Here is a 22,172-nt window from a genome sequence, read left to right as displayed (position 1 = left end):
TTTGCACAATGGGAGAGACGTCATGACGTCATGTCGTTTCTCCCAGTACCCACTGCGGGAGCCGGAAGATGGCTCCCGCAGTGGGAGCAGCAGCAGCCGATGAGAGTCTGACAGCGCTCCGTCCGGTCAGTGCTACACGCGCGGAGCAGCTGTGTCACAGTAACACAGATTGCCCGGGGCCCGCATGGCGCTGCGGCCTGGGGGGCACATGGCACTCTGCCCCCCAGCCCAGCCCGCCAATGGATACAACCACTGCTGTCAGCATGCCCAGAAAACAGGGCTGACACGCCCCCATTTTCTGGAATGCTCTTTGTCACCGCCCTCCAAACGCCAGCAACATGTCAATGATGCTACGGCTTTTGGGACACTGCAACCGACGTTGCAGGAGCAGATCTGCACATACGCAGAGCGACTCCTACACATGCCCAAATCATAAAATATTGGAGATTACATGAATCAGGCCCTATTACATGAATCAGGCCCTAAGTTGCAAAATAGTCTAATACCAGTTCTTAAATGGCATCTGTCCTAAAATGTACTGCTGGAAAGATTCCTGGACTGCACACCCTGAATATATATAATGGGAGGTGCTACCTGATGAGACTAATTGCAGGCACAGAAACAGACAAAGCTCAGGTGCACAACTCTAAATTGCTGATAATATATAAATGCAATAAAATTTTGCAACCAATAGAGGTTTTTAGCATAATCATGGCCAAGGTTATGGGCCTACCCACCATATCCAGGTAAAGGGGGATCCCGACGACCTACGTCCATGTCCTGTATAGTGCAAAAAATTACGGAAAGCTGCATAGAACCACGAGTTAAGTGTCTGTCTATGATCATGGTGTCTTAAATTCCAGTACCCCTAGTTAGTTTGCATAGTGCAGAAGATATTTATGATATATTCCGCATTAGACTCTTTTTAGGTAGCAGGTCATTTAAATCATGTGGAAATTGCCATTGCCACATGATTTTAGAGAGACGGTATCTAAATAAATAGGCCCCTTAGAGACATGTACACTGGTTACTGCAGAGCATGTTATACGGTACTTTCACTTTGATGATTTTTTTTACCTACCAGTTTTTATTTTGATCAATACAATAAAACTTTTCAATACAAAAACCAGTCACATGTAAAATAGACAGTTATGATGTTCCGTCACTCTCATGTACTGTATACTGTGCTTCTCTCCCGGGATTTCTGAGACACTTGTGATTTTACCCAGTTAGGCCATGAATTTACTTGTTTATAAGGATAAAGGGACAAGGGAAATACTTCTGTACTAGAAGGTTAGACCTCTTTTTAGTTTTTATTACAAATAACCCCAATATTTAGTAATAATGTGCAATACATTTCATATTGTGGGGGTGCTGCCAAAAGACACAAAATAAAAATAATTGTCCTTTTTGTTGGCACACAATTGAGTTTTAGTATAAAATATAACTTTTATTCATTCAAATTTAAAATAAATAAACCTCACCAGTGAAATATAAAGAGTATACTAATGAATCATAAAGATAATTACTATATGAATATGATAATACATTTTAAAATCCACTCATCTCGTTGTCCATTTTTTACTCTTTAAATGTTGTGCATAAATATTAATTGTAATAATATTTTGTAAACTATTTGCTTTGGAAGTAATATTCCTTTATATCGTACGTATATGTAAGTTGACAAATTATCTGTATGATTCATTAATATACTATTTTTATATTTCACTGGTAAAGTTTATTTATTTTAAAATTGAATGAGTAAAAGTTATATTTTATACTAAAACTCAATTGTGTGCCAACAAAAAGGACAATTATTTTTCTTTTAAGTCCTGAATTTACCAAGTTTGGCACTAATAGTGAACACCATATGAAGATAGTGTTGGCTGTTGTGTACCTATAGGAAGAGCTATGTTGAAGAGGGATCTTCTACTCCATTCTGTACAGAATGTGCAGTGGGGAAGCTGGGTCAGATCCCGACAGTAAAGTAATAGCAAAAGCAATATCTTTACTGTATGCTCTTCTTCATGAAAGGCTCTTACTGGGACCGTAGTCTTTGGAAGAGGTTGTTTTATAATTAGGCACTGAAAATTATTTAATCACTATGACATGCAGCAATAAGAAATGATAGTTTACGAAGTGAAACCGCATTATTTGTTAAATAGGCCCATAATCACTTGACATATAGTTAGGTTGCTCATGATCGTATGTATTGATGATAATTAAAAAAAATGTATTTTGTTAATCTCATTTGACAAGCTAATTTATTTATTACAGGGTGTTTACTATCCTAGGGCATATATTGCCACACAAGGACCCCTACCAAATACTGTTGCAGACTTCTGGAGAATGCTCTGGGAATACAATATTGGGGTAAGATTATTGTCTGTAACCTTATGGTTCAATAATCTGTAATAAACCAGGAAACCCAGAGCTTTAATAAAAAGCTAATGACTGAGGTAAGTGTGGAGTATTGTTTCAGCACACCCCAAAGCATGTATCAAGCTACTGATCTGTTATGATGTTTCAATCATATTTTTGACCTGTACTTCTGGGCTAGACTGCCATTATCAGTGGATTTGTCAAATCAAAGCTCTGTCCGTATAATAGCAATAAAGGTGCTCTACTTACCAACTGTCTTCCAGAGAAAAACTTAATATCCATTAATTACATACAGGGAGAAAACCTATAATTTTCTTCAAAGGGGTGTTGATATTGTTCTTTATGCCAAAATTCATTTTTATCACCATCAAATGTAACCCAAGCTGCCCAGCATAGTATCATACATCCCCAGCTACCACAAGTATTTTACATCCCCAGGGTCTGAGAGAGAGCCCTCTCCAAATATCTAGCACTGGGCCATTGAGACATCCACTGGTTCCTGGCAACTGAGGAGTGCATGGTCAAATCTGGGAGGCGTGGCTACACCCCCTACCAAAAAAATGCAAAGGGGAGACATTTGACCCCTTCAACAGCTGTCGGGCCCACGTGGGCTCAGGTAAGGTAGATAACCCAACCTTGATGCATCTGATCTAGCATAATACAGTATATATCACAATGGACCAGGATAAACTACCCAATATTATTGTTGCACATTTCAAGATCAATATGTTTAGCTACAGTAGCAGATGCTAATATACTATGATGGCACTATGACTGCTTCTCCATCAGTGAGCTCCAATTGGCAATCTGAAAGGGAGGCAATTATAGCATACTAGATAAGTACCCAATCAGAGCACATGTTGCAACACCCCCACAACTCCCATGTACCCTGTGCTATAGTCCTCTTGACAGAAAATGCTAAAGAACATTTTAACATTCCAGACTTGCTGGGAGATGTTTCAACTCCTCTACAGAGTAACCAATCAGCTTCTACTTATCATTTTATAGAATGTATAAATAAATTGATAAATGCTAGCTAGAAACTGATTGTTTGCTATGGTCAACTTCTCCATTAGTCCACTTCTCCACTCTTTAGAAGTTTTAATACATTACCCTCATTGTCCTGTGAAGGTTGTGCTTTGTGTATGTCAAAACACAATGGGGCAGATGTATGAAGCTCTGGAAAGTGATAAAGTGCAGAGTGATAAACGGCCAACCAATCAGCTCCCAACTGTCATGTTACAGGCTGTATTTGAAAAATGACAGTTGGGAGCGGATTGGTTGGTCGTTTATCACTCTGCACTTTATCACTTTCCAGAGCTTCATACATCTGCCCCAATGACTGAAAAATGTGAGAATATTTAATAATAGCCATGTACAGAAAACAGCTACAAATCGCACTCAATACATTATGAAGCGCATGTTTACATGGTACATGCTTCTATGCATGTGTAAGAGGGCTCTGAGAGATCACATGTACAGTGGTGAGAGTGGACAGGGATTCCTACAGGAACCGCAACATACAAGCACATCATTCAGAAAATCACTGTCTCACTTTTACAAACCATACGTTTACTAATACATATTAATACGCATCATACTAATAGATACATATAATATACTTTTCAGACTATTTCATACTTTGAAACTTATGTCTCTATGTAGTGCCCCAGTGCTCTATGTCTGCAGCAGAATGGTGCCATATATTATATTTAGTTATTACATATAACACAACTGTTGGAATACTGGCCAGCGCTGACCTGTACAGGAGTGGCACAGGCTTTTTAACAGGAGAAAAAGGAGAGAGAGCAGTGCAACATGCCACATGGTAATGAATGGTATGCTTCACATAACCTATATGACTGTATCTGGTAATGAAAAACATTGCTCTTCCTAAGGGCGTATTATTCAGGGTTTGTGAGACTTATTCATTCTGCTTTGTTGACAGGTTATAGCCATGGCCTGTATGGAGTTTGAATATGGAAAAGTGAGTAAAAGTTTCCTTCACATCAAAGGCAAACCTTTTGTGTTTTCTTACCACTGATAAGCAATACTCTAGTCTATACATGAATTACTGTTTATATATAAAGGAGGGAATGTATCAAACCTTCAAAAGAGGACCGGTGGAGAAGTTAGCCATAGTAGCCAATCAGCTTCTACCTCTCATGGTATAAAATGTACTTGATAAATACTTTCTACAAGCTGATTGGTTGTTATGTGCAATTTCTTCACTTGTGCCCTTCTTCACTAAAGGTTTAATGCATTTCTCCCAAAGTCTAAAGGTTGGAGTACAGATTAGAGTAGAAGTAATTTGTGGAGTTTATTACCAATGTCTGTAACTTTTCTGTTATTACTAGAAAAAGTGTGAGCGCTACTGGGTGGAGGAAGGGTGTGAAGTATTACAGTGTGGTCCATTCTCCATTATATGTGTAAGTATTATGATTATACTTATAGTCAGTATGAAAATGACTTGTCCATCCATATAACTGTGCTCACCTTTATTCTTCATTAGAGTAATGAGGAGAAGAAGAAAGATTATGTCATCAGGACTTTGATAGCAACCTATGGGAGTGTAAGCTGCTTCTTCTTTCTTTTTGTGTCTGAGAAATGTATTGTTATGATATGATATAAAGTGTATCTGTCCCCTACATACAGTAGGCTGAACCAGTATTATTATTCATTAAAAACTATTTTAATATATAGCGCCTCTCACATAGGCAAAGTTCAGTGAGGCTGTCTTTACTTAAGGAAGGGGACCAGATCGGACTGGCCCACAGGTATACAGGGGAATTCTCCTGTGAGCCCCACTGCCTTAGGGCCTCACCCCTTTCTCTAGGGGTCAGTAACTTGGTGGAGCAGGATCATGGATGAACTTGGGTGCTTGATTTGTTCTATGGAAACTACACCAAAATTATCCCTCCTGCTAATGAAAGTGGGAGGACCTGAGACCCCCTCTATCTCCTCCTTTATTAAAGGGCCCTGTTCTTTGCATGTCATCTCTAATTGTTGGCCAAGTCCCTCTGTAGTGTCTGGACACACCTTCTCTGGTTGTTAGCCACATCCCTTAAACTTGGAGTCCTAACACTGCATTCCCTGGTGAGCCTTATATGCCCCAGTCCGACACTGGAAGGGTAGGACGAAGATTTATTAGTAGAGATGTGTGCTGATCGCTGTGTTCTGGTTTAGGATCTGTATTCATCTTCATGTTTTGGTTTTGCAAAACCACCCTCAAATGTTTTGGTTTTGGTTCTGAATGTGGAATTTAAAAAAAATGTATATATAAAACTTTTCTAAAAACAGCTACAATCATGTAATTTATGCAATCTAAAAACCCGAAATTCGGATTTAAAATCTAAATTGTGAACAGCAAAAACACCAGAACTGCGACTCGGATTTACCCGGATCTCCTCAGGAGATCAGAACCGTAACTCAGATTTACCCGGGTCTCCTCAGGAGATCAAAACCGCAACTCGGATTTACCTGGATTCACAAGATTCGGTTGGATTCGCATTTCTGGAGAACCGAACTGCACATCTCTAATTGTTAGTAAGGTGAAAAAGAAAAAACAAATACCTTCGGTGCTGATATGATAAAAAGAATATATGCAGCTGCTTAATGTGAAATGTGACATTTCCTAATCCTTAAATTAGTGAATAAGAACAAAATGGGCAGTTAGCAGCAAAAGTACTGGATTGGGACATCACTTGGACACCTTGTTACCAGAGCAGCTGTCCCAGCTATAAATTGAACAAAGACCTGTTTAACGCTAAAGGCCCCCCGGACCTCATTCGGGCTGGCGTCCTTGGCGTTCCGGTGAGGGGATCAAGATAGGCATCGGTATTTTGACGCTTATCTTAAGTCCCTTGTCGGGATTCCCCTGTCAGTATTGAGACCGGCTGCATCGCGGCCACCGGTCTCATAACTACATCCCGTCCACTGCTGATTAGAGATTTGATGACCCATTTTGGGAAATAACTCTAAATCATTTGGACACTGTCTATCTGATGTTACACTTCAGCTTGTCTAAATAGCTCAAAGCTCTTTCTCAGGGATGGCTTTACTAGAGCTGCTAATGCACAGGCTAGCCACCAAGAAGCATATCTATGTCAGGACTAGTCACCAATAAGCCAAAGCTAGCCCTTATGAGCTTGAGGTACCTAGACTAAGTTGCAGGACCCACCCATTGGCCCACCTGGTGAAGGCTATTACCAAACCACCCCTGTTGCAAGAGCAAGTAGCATTCTTTTAGATAATTTTTTATCTGGGAGATTTAGCCTTAAGGGTTTGCAGCTGAGCTAATTCTTACTAGATTTATAAAAACCTGATTGCACAGACATAGTGTATAACCCTTCCCCTAACAGAGATCACCTTTTTGCTGTGGTAGGATTCTAATTTGGCCAAACTAGCATTAAGAATCTCTGTATTTGAATTGTAGTTTACAGGTAGGTTAGAAGGGGTTGGGTACCTGATCCCGGTGCTGATAATTCTGGCTGTCAGAATCCTGGCAACATAACCCCGACGCATGCAGAGAAGCATCCGAAACCTTCCCTTAACCCTACCCTTAACCCTAATCAATCTCTCTCACAGCCTAATCTCATCCCTCCCCTCCCGCAGCCTGTCCCTAACCGCCCCTACCCCAACATACTGACCCTAACCCTGCCCTCCCGCAGCCTAACCCTAACCCTCACCCCAGCACATAACCCTAAACCATCGGGATCTCAGCCGTCGGGATTCTAGAGCCGGGATCTGACTGCTGACGAGAATCCGACACCTGGATTTTGACTGCCTGCATTGTGTGCTCCGGGATGTTGATTACATTCCAGTTAAATGTAGAAATGAGCAGTACGGTTTTGCTGAAACCCAAACACACCCGAACTTTTGGGTTCCAAGTCGAACTGAGTGTCGACTTGGGTCCCTTTGGGGGTTTCAAGATGAATTGAGTCCCGGCTCAGGTCTTCCCGCAAGTTGGATCTCACATCTAAAAAACATTTCCAAGCTACATGATTTTAGCTGTTTTATCAATTTTTAAAAGAAATTCAAAAGCAAAACCGAACAAAACAATTGATGGTGGTTTTGACAAAACTAAACCAAACCCAAACCCAAAACACAACAATGATTTAGAACCAAAACTAAACTTTACTGTTACTTTTCTCACTTTATTGAATCTTGTAAATACATTACATCACTTTAACATAAACACACTATTCTTTTAAATATATACAAGTAGCAAAGTATTTTGCATTCAGCTGTTACTGCCTTCCAGGGCAAAGATTAATTGCTTACATGAAACAGCGTGCAGACATGTCTAACTAACTTAAAGGAGAGAATTCAATGAAATGCGAGTTTGTTAAGCTCCCAGGATGAGTGCTTGGAGCTATTCAATTGCCCTCATTGAGCCCGGGGCTTAGTAGCAATAAATTGCATTTTACAACTTAAGTGCCGGATGGGATGGGTACAGGATGCCGGCACTCGGGATCCCGGCGGTAAAAATCCTGACACCGGCATCCCGACATGGTTAGGATACCATTTCATATCCTAACCCTCCCCCTCTCTTTACCCTAACCTGAACCTTCCCTCCCTTTTTCCTGAACCTAACCTCCCCCCTAGTGCATAAACCAAACCTTCTCCTAATGCCTAACCCTAACCCCTAACTCTAACCCTCCCCCTCTCTTTACCCTAAGCTTCCCTCCCCGGTGCCTGAACCTAACCTCCCCCTAGTGCCTAAACCTAACCTCCTCCTAATGCTTAACCCTAACCCCTAATGCTAACCTTCCCTTTACCCTAACCTTCCCTCCCCGATGCCTGAACCTAACCCCCCCAGTGCCTAAACCTAACCTCCTCCTAATACCTAACCCTAACCCCTAACGCTAACCTTCCCTTTACCCTAAGCTTCCCACCTCGATGCCTGAAACTAACCTCCCCCTTAGTGCCTAAACCTAACCTCCCCCTAATGCCTAACCCTAACCCTCCCCCTAACCCTGTTACTTACTTCGGCATGCCGATGGTCGAGATGCTGGCACCGGGATTCTGACACGTGTCGGTATTCCGGCACTGGTGTTCTAAACACCAGCATTCCCTGTGGCACTAGTTTATGCAAATTTCTGCTCACTCATCAGGAGGATGTGGGCAGAATTACAGCACAGGGAATTAAATAGCTGTGGCTGGGCACTCATTTCCCTTGAAAGTATGAAAAACAAGTTGTGACTTTGCACATGGGGAGTTTTTGACACTGGGTTATATGTTGTGGGGATATTTTATACCAGATATCTAAATTTATATGTAACGGTAATACAAAAAAAAACCTATAGCTTACAGGGGCCAGGTCACTTTAGGGATTCCTGTAATGTACTTCCTAATATGAAAACTACATTTCTTGTATTTAACTTGGAAAAAAAACCAGCACAATTGCTGGTTCTTTTGAAGGACATGTAACATAAGAGGGGAAATGTTATTAAAATAGTCTGTAAATATCACTTTTGTTTATTATATGTTTACAACTTCTCCTCCACAGAACAATGCTATTCTTTCAAGATTTCCATACTTGTATATGTACAGTATGTTATGTCTGTAGATAGATAAATTAACAAATACACAAATTAACAAATGAGCAAAAAAAAAAAAAAACTAAATTTAATTTCATACTGCAATTAATTGGTTAATGCATTATGAGTGCTGGCCCTTTGTCTTGTTTGTGGTGAAACTGCCATGTTAGGCCGCCATAAGCGTCGAGTTTGTGCAGACACTGCCCCTTGAGTCTGTGGCTACCCGTGCATAGGATCCATGGTTTTCTTCTAACAAATACTTACATCATATAGTACAATTCCACTTTATTCTGTTTGCCATGTAATCATCAGCCACGTAACATTAACTATATTATGGGCTGATTGTGTTCTCAACTAGAGGCGGTGCATTAACTTCTATATTTATTTATGTGTTTTATTTTGTGGTCTGGATTGTACATCTTATATTTGATGTTTTAAGCATTGTCATTAATTTTTATACCTATTAAATTGTACTAGACTACATTGGCTTATAATTTTTTATTTTTACCTCTGATATTATAATCATTATTATTTTACTCATATCATACATATTAATTCATATATTTACCTTTGTGTAGATTTGCTATTTATTGGTCAGTCAATAATGTATGCTGTATTTTGTGTCACATTGTTAATCTGATGCAGGAAGAACGAATAGTTCACCAATTTCACTATAAGAACTGGCCTGATCATGATGTCCCCTATTCCGTTCAACATATTTTGGACATGATACAAGACATTCGTCTTCTGCAAAAAGATGATTATCCCCCAATATGTGTCCACTGCAGGTATGGGGGGCTCGCTGATAAGAGCAATTATTCTATGAAACCTTTCTCAGCAAAAGGTCTTTAGAAATATTACTTGTTTGAGTGATCAGTGAAGTATACTAATAATAATGTTTGATTATATGACAAACTATAAAACAATACTGTAAAGTGTAAGATATGTTAGAGGTCCATACAAATTATAATGCAATAAATACAGCTCCCTAAGTGTGATTTATCTGTGGTGCAGATCCTTGCTAGTCATAGTTGTGGAGGACATTTAGCAAATTTATACATTCAGGGTTTATTCACTAGAACATAAATAAAATACAGAGGGCAAATGACTGTAGTAGTTTATATTGACAACTATGACTACTTAAAACAACTTATCTTTATCTGTTCTACTGTTGTATTTATAATGTAGTAATAATTAAATATAATATACTATTTCATTTACAAAAAAGAATTATATATCATTGCTACTGATTTGTTCCAGAAATGCATAATTTCTTAGTTACACACAGCCAAAAAAAACACCTAAAGTCCCCCATACACGGCACGATATACATGCCGATCCGACAGAATCGGCACAATAAAGGTGCTTTATTGTGCCATGTATGGGAACGATATCGTACCTGATATCCTTGCAGTGCACTACCGTGGGATCATAGATCGCATCCCCAGATCTTCCTGCATATTCATCTGATCTGGGATACGATCCCTTTCAGTTGAAGGAGGGGGGAGCCGGCATATCGTGTGGTCTGCAGGGAATGCATGATTGCCAGCGGTGACAGCACGATCAGTCTGCTGATGGATCGGCAGTCACCCTATACCGTGCCTCGCACCGTGTATGGGCACTTTAAGAAATTAAATAGAAATTCCATAAAAATGTTGTCGACAAAAAACATTTTGAGAAAAGTCTGTTTCTCAGAAGAAATATAGCACTTGATTCAATGTAATAGTAGTTGCACAAAGTATACTATTCACCCCCAAATACGCATACATTTATCACGTTCTCTGCTATAGTACATTCTGCTTTTAAATATTCAAGCAGTACAATTGGCTGGCTGTCAAGTTGCTTTTATTCTGTTTACAGACAACTAGCAGTGACAGTAGTGAACCAAGTTGACTTGATGGATTATTGGTGCTGCAGTGCCATCTAGTGTTAGACCACTATTTCTACAGGATGTAACACAACATAATAATGTTCTAATTAGTAACTTATTGAACATCAATATTTCACAAACTATAAAAACATAATTTCTATCATTTATTATGTTGCATTAAATTTAGTGCTGGCTGTGGGCGAACTGGAGTAATTTGTGCAATTGATTACATATGGAGACTTCTGAAAGATGAGGTGAGATTGATGTAATGACTTCTGTGGTTTCACTCGTTTTATCATGTGAGTGTCACATTGCTAAATACTCTCACAGCTTTTATTCTTACCCAATAGAAAATATGCATTCAGATCGACAAACAGACATTGTACAATCATACATATGTTTTCTATGCTAACACATCTATTATCTCTTTGTGCTTACAAATGACAAAACTGTTGTAAGAGAGTGCTATGTCTGGAAAGATAGGGGTTTAACATTTTAGAATCTCATACATTCAAGTTGGAGTAAATTAATGGAGTAAGTTATAATCATTTGAAGATCTATTACAAAGTGGGTGCCTAAAAATAAATGTTAAGTTGCCTTACATATATTATCTTGTCACACAGAACTTCAACTTAAGTGTGACATTTCTGTACACAATTTTAAAATAAGATAACAAAGACAAAAACTATCAGAATATTTATCAGTTCACATCAAACCCACATTTACACATTTTGGTAATCATATTGTATCTCAATTTATAGATAAAGGACCTTATTCATTACAGATCGCTATTGTGATTGTGGCTGCAATTATGCATGGTGATCTGTTGTGAAAATATGTTAATGAATGCAATCACAAAGCCGTCACACAGCCAGCATAGAAACGCCCACTACCTCCTGCTACTGCTATATGACATCCGTAACACCTTATAGTGCTGCGTATATATATTGGAAACATCGAGTAACATCGGCCCATCACGCACAATTACAACAGATATTCTGCTATCTCTTCCTGGATGTCCCAGCGATTTCTCAAACTTAATATGTCTAAGACTGAGCTGATAGTCTTCCCACCCTCCCACATAACATCATGTCCCACTATTTCTTTATTAATAGATGGCATAACTATCTCATCTAGTCCCAAAGTGTGTTGTCTTGGAGACATCCTGGACTCATCCATCTCCTTCAAACCACACATTCAGAACCTCTCGCAGTCCTGTCGTTTCCATCTCAAGAATATTTCCAAGATCAGACCCTTTCTCACCCAGGATGCCACCAAAACCCTTGTACATTCACTGGTCATGTCCAGATTGGACTACTGTAACCTTCTCCTTGCTGGCCTCCCCAAATTCCATCTCTCTCATCTCCAGTCTGTGCTCAATGCTGCTGCACGGCTTATCTTCCTCTCCAAACGCTCTACATCTGCCTCCCCTCTTTTGTAAGCCCTCCACTGGCTCCCATTCCCTTTCAGAACCCAATTCAAGGCACTCACACTCACTCACAAAGCCCTCACCCATTCCTCTCCCATTTACATCTCTGATCTCATCTCCCTTCACTCTTCAGTCCGCCCTCTTCGTTCACTTAATACACGCAGCCTTTCATGCCAAGATTACTTCCTCCCACTCCCACCTCCAAGATTTGCCCATGCTGCTTCTCACCTTTTTAACTCCCTCCCTCTCCCCATCAGACTCTGCACCTCTCTACAATCTTTCAAACGAGCTCTAAAGACCCACTACTTCATTAAAGCCTTCCAGCTCTCATCCTAACTTGCTGCTACATCTTCCTTCCTCCCCGCCTACCCCATCTGTGTCACTCCTGTTTGTCTTCCCCTCCCTTAAAGAATGTAATCTCTTTCGAGCAGGGGCCTCTACCCTCTTGTGCTTCTCCCTACTGTAATTTAATTTATCTCTTACTCCCCACTAGGGCAACTAACACCTGGCTGCTTATGCGGGCGTAAAGGTCGCTAATATAGCAATGTTTATCCATGTCCTGTATTGTATTGTACTGTATTGTTAGTCAATGGTTACTTATTTGTCTATGTACTTTGTAAGGCGCTGCGGAACACTTGTGGCGCCATATAAATAAATGATAATAATAATAATAATAACAGGTCTGACCTTACTCAGAAATTGTTAACCTCACTGCACGTAGTGAGTACACAAGCTACGTATGCCTTCACAGTGCTAATTTATGCACGTCCATGTAATGGCATCCAATCGGACAGGCATGTCTGCATTTCTCCATCCACTCCCCCGTCACCACCCCCAAACATTGACATCCCGTCCCTCGGTCTGCATTGGCTTGGAATCTGCGTAGGTGATCGCAGTGTGATCGCAATGCTAACTCACGAACGCGCACTGCATATGCATGCGCAGTACGTACCATCGGCCTGTTGCAGTTGTGATCCGTGATGATTCAGGCCCAAAGGTTGTTGATAGTCAGAGATTCTAGACTTCCATCTATTCCACTCCATCCACACTCTAAAAACACCTAGAGATCAACTTTAATTTCAAATGGTAGCCATCTGATATTAATTAATACTTAGATAGATGACTGAAGGTCTACCATCTTCTTCCCTATGCTAAAAGCTATAGAGCCTGATTCAGGGGTTCCGGATGAAAGGTCGACAGTAAAAAGGTCGACACCAGATGGTCGACAGTCAATGGGTCAACAGGTACAAAATGTTGACATTTGTTTAGGTCGACAAGTACTAAATGTTGACAGGTACAAAAGGTTGTCATGGGAATGTTCGACACAAAAATGGTCAACTCAAGTTTGTGGGGGGTTTTTTTAGGGTTAGGGTTAGGCACTAGAAGGGAAGATTAGGGTTAGGCACTTACTCATACCATACGCTCTCTAAAGGAGTTTACGTTTTCCTTACCTGCGTCTAATGATGTGTACGCAGTTGCACAGCTATGAAGCTATGGTGGGCGTCTCAATACAAGTTTCTGTGGCTTGTTGCAATAACATATTTTCGCACATCCACAGCTGGTAAAATCATAACTGCGGCAGCAATAGCATACAATACTCTATCAGGCCCATAATACAGTAATTGGAACAAATGTCTGACATTGTGGATTAGCAGAATTGTTTCAGTGAAGATAAATTTCCTTCCATTTCCTTTGACCTGTTTCAAACTCTCTCTGTGAAAATCCCAGGGTAAAAATTGTGGATCTCTATAAAATGATCTCTACCTTTATCTAGGCAGGTAAGAAACTTTATTTAGTTAGTCCAGATTTTAAAATACTACTTGACTTGGGTGCCAATGTGATAAATGTATTCTCTCTGGAGACCGTAACTGAGTTTACATTGAAGCTGCAGTCCAACATGGTTACAGGCTCTACCTTTTGGCTTCCTGAAAATATTAAACCCTGAGCCTTATAGAGGCACCTTAGTACAGCTTTCTCATGACACATATGAGACCGGACAAGCAACAATTACAATCTCCTCTCCATGTGACTGGATCACTTACTCACCATTGGAATAATCCTCTGTGTACCCTGAGTTTGGCTAAAAGTGTATTTTCAGTCTCAAAGGACAAATGTGATTCTTTGAAGATTTTCCATTACTTGGATAGCTGCCAGACTTACAGTATATGCCTTACTGTCCAGACTGTCCCTTACATGTATACATTAGAATCACAGTGTGTATATTCCATTTCACCTCAATGTTCCTTCTGTCACTGCTTTATAACATCTGAAATACACTGATTTTCCTGAGAAGATTCTAGCGGAGGTGAGGTGGGAACAGGAGATGGGAGGATCCATAGACACAGATGAATGGGCCATTTCTCACCTACATTATGTATCTGCACACAGAAAACCCCCTATAATGTAGTTAGTACATGCTCCCTAATACATGCATTTTTTTCCAACCTTCACTAATCATTGTTGTCAATGTTCCCAGATAGGACCATTTGTGCATATCTGACTGGTAGCATTGCCCAAGGCGGATTGCGTTCTGGTTGGAAATTAATATGCTGATCTCCTTTACAATAGCCTTAACCATTATACACTACACAAGGTTTTTCTCCTGTCCCATTTCATTCCTGGTGTCAAACACATCTAGATAATTGTATTTGCCACATAACCACAGTGGCAACCTGTCAAGCCCTGAATGGAAACAAATACTCTTAAGCCGGGTACACACTAGACGATGACTAGTGTACCTGACATCTTCAGCGACGGGACCCAGCAGGGGAGCCAACAACGGCAATTGCACACACACTAGATGTTGCCGGCAGTGACGAAGCGACGGTGGGGGCCATGCTGCATTTGCCAGAATGGCCCTCACTAACGATATCCTCATTTGTGTGTAGGGCCGACGGAGTATGATGCTGATATGGGAGTGTGCATCATCAGAGAAATAGCGGGTACACACTAGACGATGTGCCCGATATGTCGCTCCGATCCGCTGGATCGGACACAATATTGTCTAGTGCGTACCCAGCATTACAATTGGTGCCATTATTAAGTGTATCTGGTGCAGCTAATATCAAGTATATTATGTAACACTGGTTTTCATGGGGCCCAATTCACTATTTAACCTATTCAGTTTGCAGAGGTAACAAATACTCTTACATAGCTGACTTCTCAGGGTTTGATTTATTTTAATGTGCTAGTCTGGCGCGTGTCGCCATTGTGTTACAAGGCAATTAAAGGAAGCTAGTTGGGACAAGAAGGATTGCTAACCAGCCTTATCAAATACTGTGTATTGTGTCATGTTAGATCATTTATGTATTACTAACAAGTGTTGGAATGTGATAAATTAAATTAGTATGGGGGAGATGTACTAAGCTCTGGAAAGTGATAAACTGGAGAGTGATAAACTACCAACCAATCAGCTCCTAACTGTCATGTTACACTGTAACATGACAGTTAGGAGCTGTGTTTGAAAAATGACAGGAGCTGATTGGTTGGTGGTTTATAACTCTCCAATTTATCACTTTCCAGAGCTTAGTACATCTGCCCCTAAGTCACAAAACTCATGTAAGTATAAGAACATTGACATATTGAAAATATAACATGGCAAACAATTGCCTATTCTCAGACACTTGCATACACTGGACATACTGCTTCCCATAGGGGTCATTTAGCCCATCTATCTGTTTATGCCTCTACCTTTCAATTAGTGAGTTATTGCCCATTGTAAATATGTTCAAGTACCCAAGCCGAACCAAAAAGTAAGTGTGCGTGTGTGCGTGTGTGTGTGTGCGCATGTATGTGTGTGCGTGTGTGTCTATTTACCTGTTTTTATCTTTCTCATTAGATTATTCCAGTCAATTTCAGCATTTATTCCATTATCCAAGAGATGAGAACTCAAAGATCTTCGCTGGTCCAGACTAAGGTATGTCTTGTAACTGAAACATAAAGAGTATTCCTCTGTATCTTACACAACCTGACAATGCAGACTACTTTTTATAATTAAAACATATTTATATTTAATGGTTTTGAAAAAGTTGCATAGGATTGTATTAAATACATGTTAAGTGTCCTTTTGTCATTGTAAATTGAAATGTTAAATTGCACACAAGTATTACTTCACAAAGCAAGCATAGAAAATATTATTCTTACTGTATGCTCTGTAGCATATTGCATTTTTATTATAAAATGCAGCCACTTAGGTACTTAGAAGATGTCCTACTTATTATCTCCTAGGAACAGTTTGAGCTTGTCTATAGTGCGGTGATCCATCTCTTCAAAAAAGAACTTGACAAGATCAATGGGATAACAGACTCCAAAGAGGAAAAAGTGAGTGTCTGATGTTGCTTTTATTTGTCCTGCTCATCTGAACATTAGTGACAATGCTGCCTCTCATGAGAATGTGAAAATGTAATATTAACATTAATATTGGAGTGAAGCCTAACTGCAGTGTTATTATGGTAATGCAGTGCTAGAGGTGGCCACAGCTGATACATATAATGACAGGTGCTCTATTAGATAGACTAATAGTATGCTCTCTGTAGCTGTTGGTGGGGGTCTCTGTGATGAAGACTCTATTATACAAGCTGCACTTTCCTTTGCTGCAGAAGAGACTGTACAGGGAAACAGCCTGGGTACATACTGTACATTTTCATAAAAAATTAGTAAACATTCAAGATTTCAAATGGGAACTTGTCTATTGTTACTGGGAGATCCTGGGAGGTAAACTGGGATACACAATAATAGAAAACAGTATGTCCCTGATGCTGAGTTAAATGCATGCCTGTTGGTATACATACTCCAGAACCAAGCATGTGCAAGTGCAGAGTCGTAAGTGTTTTCATTGCATCTATCGTAACTGTGCTTTACCAGGGCGTTCTCACATAGGCAATGTTCAGTGAGAGTGTGTTTATGCAACTATGCACTATACAGAGATATGGGTACTGTAAGCCTAAATATTCCTGTCTCCAGGCATATGATATGCACCTAATATAAGGCTGGTGGAAGTACACAGTGATGATGATGACTAGTACAAAACCAACCTCAGCATTTGGGTAAAATATAAGCATTTTTTCCTGTGCATGCAATACAGGAGCACATGCACCAAATTTATTATTATTATTATTATTATTATTATTATTATTATTATCATTTATTTATATGGCGCCACAAGTGTTCTGCAGCGCCTTACAAAGTACAGAAACAAATAAGTAACCAGTAACATACAATACAATACAAAGCAGGACATGAACATGTATAATAAACATTACTATATTAGTGACCTTTACACCCACATAAGCAGCCAAATGTTAGTTGCCCTAGTGGGGAGTAAGAGATAGATTAAATTACAGTAGGGAGAAGCACAACAGGGTAGAGGGCCCTGTTCAAAAGAGCTTACATTCTTTAAGGGAGGGGCAGAAGAACAGGAGTGACACAGATGGGGTAGGAGGGGAGAAAGGAAGATGTAGCAGTAAGTTAGGATGACAGCTGGAAGTCTTTAATGAAGTAGTTGGTCTTAAGAGCTCGTTTGAAAGATTGTAGAGAGGTGCAGAGTCTGATGAGGAGAGGGAGGGAGTTCCAAAGGTGGGGAGCAGTGCGGGCAAAATCTTGGAGACGGGAGTGGGAGGAAGTAATCAATTTGCATGACAGGCTGCGTGTATTAAGTGAACGAAGAGGGCGGACAGAAGAGTGAAGGGAGATGAGATCAGATATGTAAATGGAAGAGGAATGGGTGAGGGCTTTGTAAGTGAGTGTGAGAACCTTGAATTGCGGAGGCCAGATAGGAGGAGGTTACAGTAGTCCAATCTGGAGATGACCAGTGAATGTATGAGGGTTTTGGTGGCATCCTGGGTGAGAAAGGATCTGATCTTGGAAATATTCTTGAGATGGCAACGAAAGGACTGCGAGATTGTTCTGAAAATGTGGTTTGAAGGAGAGGGAAGAGTCCAGGATGACTCCAAGACAACACACTTTGGGACTAGATGAGATAGATATGCCATCTATTGATAAAGACATAGGGGGACATGATGTTATGTGGGAGGGTGGGAAGACGATCAGCTCAGTCTTAGACATATTAAGTTTGAGAAATCGCTGGGACATTCAGGAAGAGATAGCAGAGAGACAGTTAGAGATATGAGTCAATAGAGAGGCGGAAAGATCAGGTGAGTAAAAAGGTAGATCAGAGTATCATTAGCATAGAGATAATAATGGAGGTCAAAAGAGCGGATGAGTTTACCTAGAGAGGACGTATACGTCTGCCCATAATTATAAAGGGAAACTGCATAAACAATATAGATTGCTTTAAATAAAAGTGTAATTTCAAATGCTAGTAAATACTGTACATCGGAACTTCCCTTAAGTACAATATAACATGGTAACTGGAGACCCCACCTGCATTTGCTTATGGCTTTTGGAAAATTTTCAAAGTGTGGGGTGTTGTATTGTGTATTGTGTCATGTCATTGGCACATCCGACAACAGAATGCATCCCTCTTCTTTAATGCAGGCACATCATGCAGTTCTGTTATGAAGAGTAGATGTCATAGAAAGCTAAATTAAATCTGCTTGAAATATGCACTAAATATTACTGGAAATTCATGTTTCTATTAAATCTGCAGAAATCTAATTAATTTAATCAAATCTACATAAACAATATATCACTATTAATGAAATTCACATGAATAAAGTCACCAAATCTGCATGAAAAAGTTATTATTCTGCTTAAAATCTACTAAAAAAAATTCATGAAATCTACATGAAAATTATTTTGCACCATTTAGACAGCGCCCTTCATGCACTTGCTACTGGTCCTTACAAATTAATGGTTATGGTTTGGACAAAATTATTTTTACAAAAACAAGAAATGCATATTCCAGAATCCGGGATAATACTGTAGTTAAAAATGTTAGTTTTAACTTCTTATGGTTGCTTGTTCTAAGCATCTAGAAACATACACTCATTCCTGCCCTAATTTTAGATCTTGGATTAAGAACTGGCTTATTCTGTGCTCATTCCTGCTTAACATGGACATTTCCACCCTTTTTTTTTTACAGAAACAGATGTGAGTTCTCACCTATGAATGTGCTATAGTGAGGAATAGGCAAAACAAAAACAGAAGAAACAAATGTATATGTGTCTTTCAAAACATTTGGTACCAGCATTGAAATGGCTACAGTACAGTATATGAGAATTATTTGCCAGACAGTTCATGCTAGTTATCAGAACTGATTATTAGGTGTAGACAGGGCCGAATTAAGGGGAAGGTGATAGGGGAGATCACCCCGGGGCCCCCACACAGAGAGGGGGCCCCCACACAGGGTTGGTGTAATCCTGCCGAGAACAGGTATCTAGCAGCACCTGTTCCCTTATGGGGTCTACCGCGGCTCTGCGTTCTTCTGCATACAGCGAAGAACGGCTCCAGAATCCCCTCATCAGCATCATGTGACACATCACATACAGTATGTGTTGCTGATCACTGATGAGGGGACTTGGAACCGCTCTGCATGCAGAAGAATACAGAGCTCAGCTAACAAGCGAAACCATTCCAGACGAGCCAGCTACATGGGAGTTGAGTAATCAGGGGCACTGGGGGGTGCACTGTGGAACTTATTGGGAGGGACACAAAGGGGGAGATTTAATAAAGCTTGGAGACAGATAAAATTGGAGATAAGCAGCACCAACCAATCAGCTCCTATCATTTTTTCAAACACAGCCTGTAAAGTGACAGTTAGGAGCTGATTGGTTGGTGCCATTTATCTACAATTTTATCTCTCTCCAAGCTTTATTAAATCTCCCCCTATGTGTTGCATAAAGATGTGGGGCATTGTGTGGTGAGGCAAGGAGGTCTTAGTGACTAGGTATCAATTTTATTGGAGGGCCCCCCACAATTTAGTTGCCCCAGGGCCCCCACAAGCCTTAATCCAGTCCTGGGTGTAGACATTATGTTTATTGTTATTAATAAACACTTTCTTTGTTAAATTTGACTTTTATGATTTTTTTAATGATTTTATTTTATGAATATAATATTCTATATTTTATTTGCAGACATTTGGGTATGCGACAGACCTACAAATTGGTGACAGTGGCTTAAATAGGCTGCCAGGCGGGTAAGTGTAGAATCTTGGAAAAACTGACCATGATGCATTTCCTGCAGTCACACAAATAATGTGCAATAACCTGTCTATTACTGCACAAAGCTAACCACTTAAATGGACAATATATTCTATATTACACATTAAATATTAGGTATTTAGACTGGAGAGTTCCAATACAATATAAAACTATACAGATACTATAAATCACATTCTCTTCTACAGATCATGGAAATGGAACTCCTTGGAAACGTACTATTTGTACAATTATTAGAGGGCGTTGGTAGACAGTAAAATATAACATTTGCATGTGTCTCCCACAAGGCATAGATCAACTTATAACTTCACTACTACTCTTTATATATTCTCTTACTGTAAATGACCTCCCCTCTATCACCTGCATATAATCTAAATATAACCTCCTGTGGGGTTAATTGAAAAAGAAAAATGTGATTTGTTGCTATGACTCGAGTGATATCTTATTTGCAGTTCCTTAGTAAATAGTTCCTTATGTCTGCAGTTGTTCTCTCCAATCAACCAAATAATTTTTGTTGGTCTACTGAAAACCTTCCTGAGCTAATAATCCAGTACTGATACTCTAGTACAGGGATTCCCAACCACGGTCCTCAAGGCACAGTAACAGTCCATATTTTAAGGATAACCATACTTGAGCACAGGTGACTTAAAAAGTACTTCGGTTATTTTGATGTAACCATCTGTGATTAATCATGGATATCACTAAAACCAGGACTGTTGGTGTGCCTTGAGGACTGAGATTGGGAATCACTGCTCTAGTAACACACAGGACCAAACACGTGACGTCACCCTCGCCTTTATTTCACAGTCCACACTGAAAGCACCGAATGCTTATAAATAACCACCCTTGTACTTAGCTTTACACAATATAACAATAGCTAATTATATCGTACATTGCGACTCAGTGAGGCAATTATTCTTACGTTAGCTGTCACTTCTTGTCTTTGTCATTAGCTCAGGCAACAACAATACCTACATCTCTAAGATTAATAGGGCTCATTAACTAAACAGTACAGCAACACTTCTTACACCAACTGGATTATTGAAATTATAATTAGCCGTGGTTGAAGTTATCAGTGTAAGGCTAATGTAGTGAAATGTAGTGTTTAATCGCTGCATTTCCTTCCCATTATAATCTATATAGATTCTTTGTTAGTCTCACATGAGCATTTTCCACTTCCACATGGGAAATAGTAGAAATAAAAATGTAGAGAATAACATTATCCGGAAAACCACCTGCATTTTGTAGGTCTGGGAGACATTAGCCTAAACCAAACAAGAAAACATTCAGCTATGTGTCATATCTTCATATAGCACAGACTATATTTGTAGATAAAGGAAGAATCAGCATACAGTGCTGTTACATATTTCTATGTTTAATACGGCATTTGCGCCCTGAACATAAGCAGGGAAAGATGCTTCGCAAGATAAAGAAACAAAAACAAATTTGGTAGCAAATATAGAAAGGGGTCTGGGAGATTATACTCAGAAAAGTGTTGCTGACTATACAGTATGTACATCCCAGTTAGGTGATTCTGGGCCTCTTTAATCAATGAGTTTTATGATTCACAATGAGTTTTAAAATGTGTTGTGTATGATAAATGATGCTCCAGCCAATCAGATCTCAACTGTCATTTTTCAAACAGATGACAGTTGGGAGCTGATTGGCTGTAGCACAATTATCATACGCAATGAGTTTTAAAACTCGTTGTGAATGATAAAAATCATTGATAAATGGGCCCCTTTGCCTCTGGTCATCTGTTGTCTGTTCTTGGTTCCGGTCCCATTCATTCATTTTTGTTGATTAGCTGAAGAGTGATCTATATTATTTGG

The 22,172-nt window shown here is 39.7% G+C and overlaps 1 protein-coding gene across 1 annotated transcript in view; it reads left to right on the top strand.

Moving 5' to 3' along the window:
- Nucleotides 1–22,172, top strand: part of PTPN22 (protein tyrosine phosphatase non-receptor type 22) — a 139,165-nt gene that overhangs the window by 90,112 nt on the left and 26,881 nt on the right. The window contains exons 4-12 of the mRNA XM_088454425.1: nt 2,278–2,373; nt 4,331–4,369; nt 4,740–4,811; nt 4,895–4,954; nt 9,570–9,712; nt 10,982–11,048; nt 16,062–16,139; nt 16,451–16,543; nt 20,257–20,318. Coding sequence (XP_088310551.1) covers nt 2,278–2,373; nt 4,331–4,369; nt 4,740–4,811; nt 4,895–4,954; nt 9,570–9,712; nt 10,982–11,048; nt 16,062–16,139; nt 16,451–16,543; nt 20,257–20,318 — 710 coding nt within the window. The remainder of the gene's footprint in view (nt 1–2,277; nt 2,374–4,330; nt 4,370–4,739; nt 4,812–4,894; nt 4,955–9,569; nt 9,713–10,981; nt 11,049–16,061; nt 16,140–16,450; nt 16,544–20,256; nt 20,319–22,172) is intronic.

This window comes from Taudactylus pleione, unplaced genomic scaffold (assembly GCF_031769625.1).
Source record: "Taudactylus pleione unplaced genomic scaffold, aTauple2 ptg000615l, whole genome shotgun sequence".
In the NCBI taxonomy this organism is placed as follows: domain Eukaryota; kingdom Metazoa; phylum Chordata; class Amphibia; order Anura; family Myobatrachidae; genus Taudactylus; species Taudactylus pleione.
Note: the sequence above shows the minus strand (reverse complement) of the source record. Positions and strands in the feature narration are given on the sequence as shown.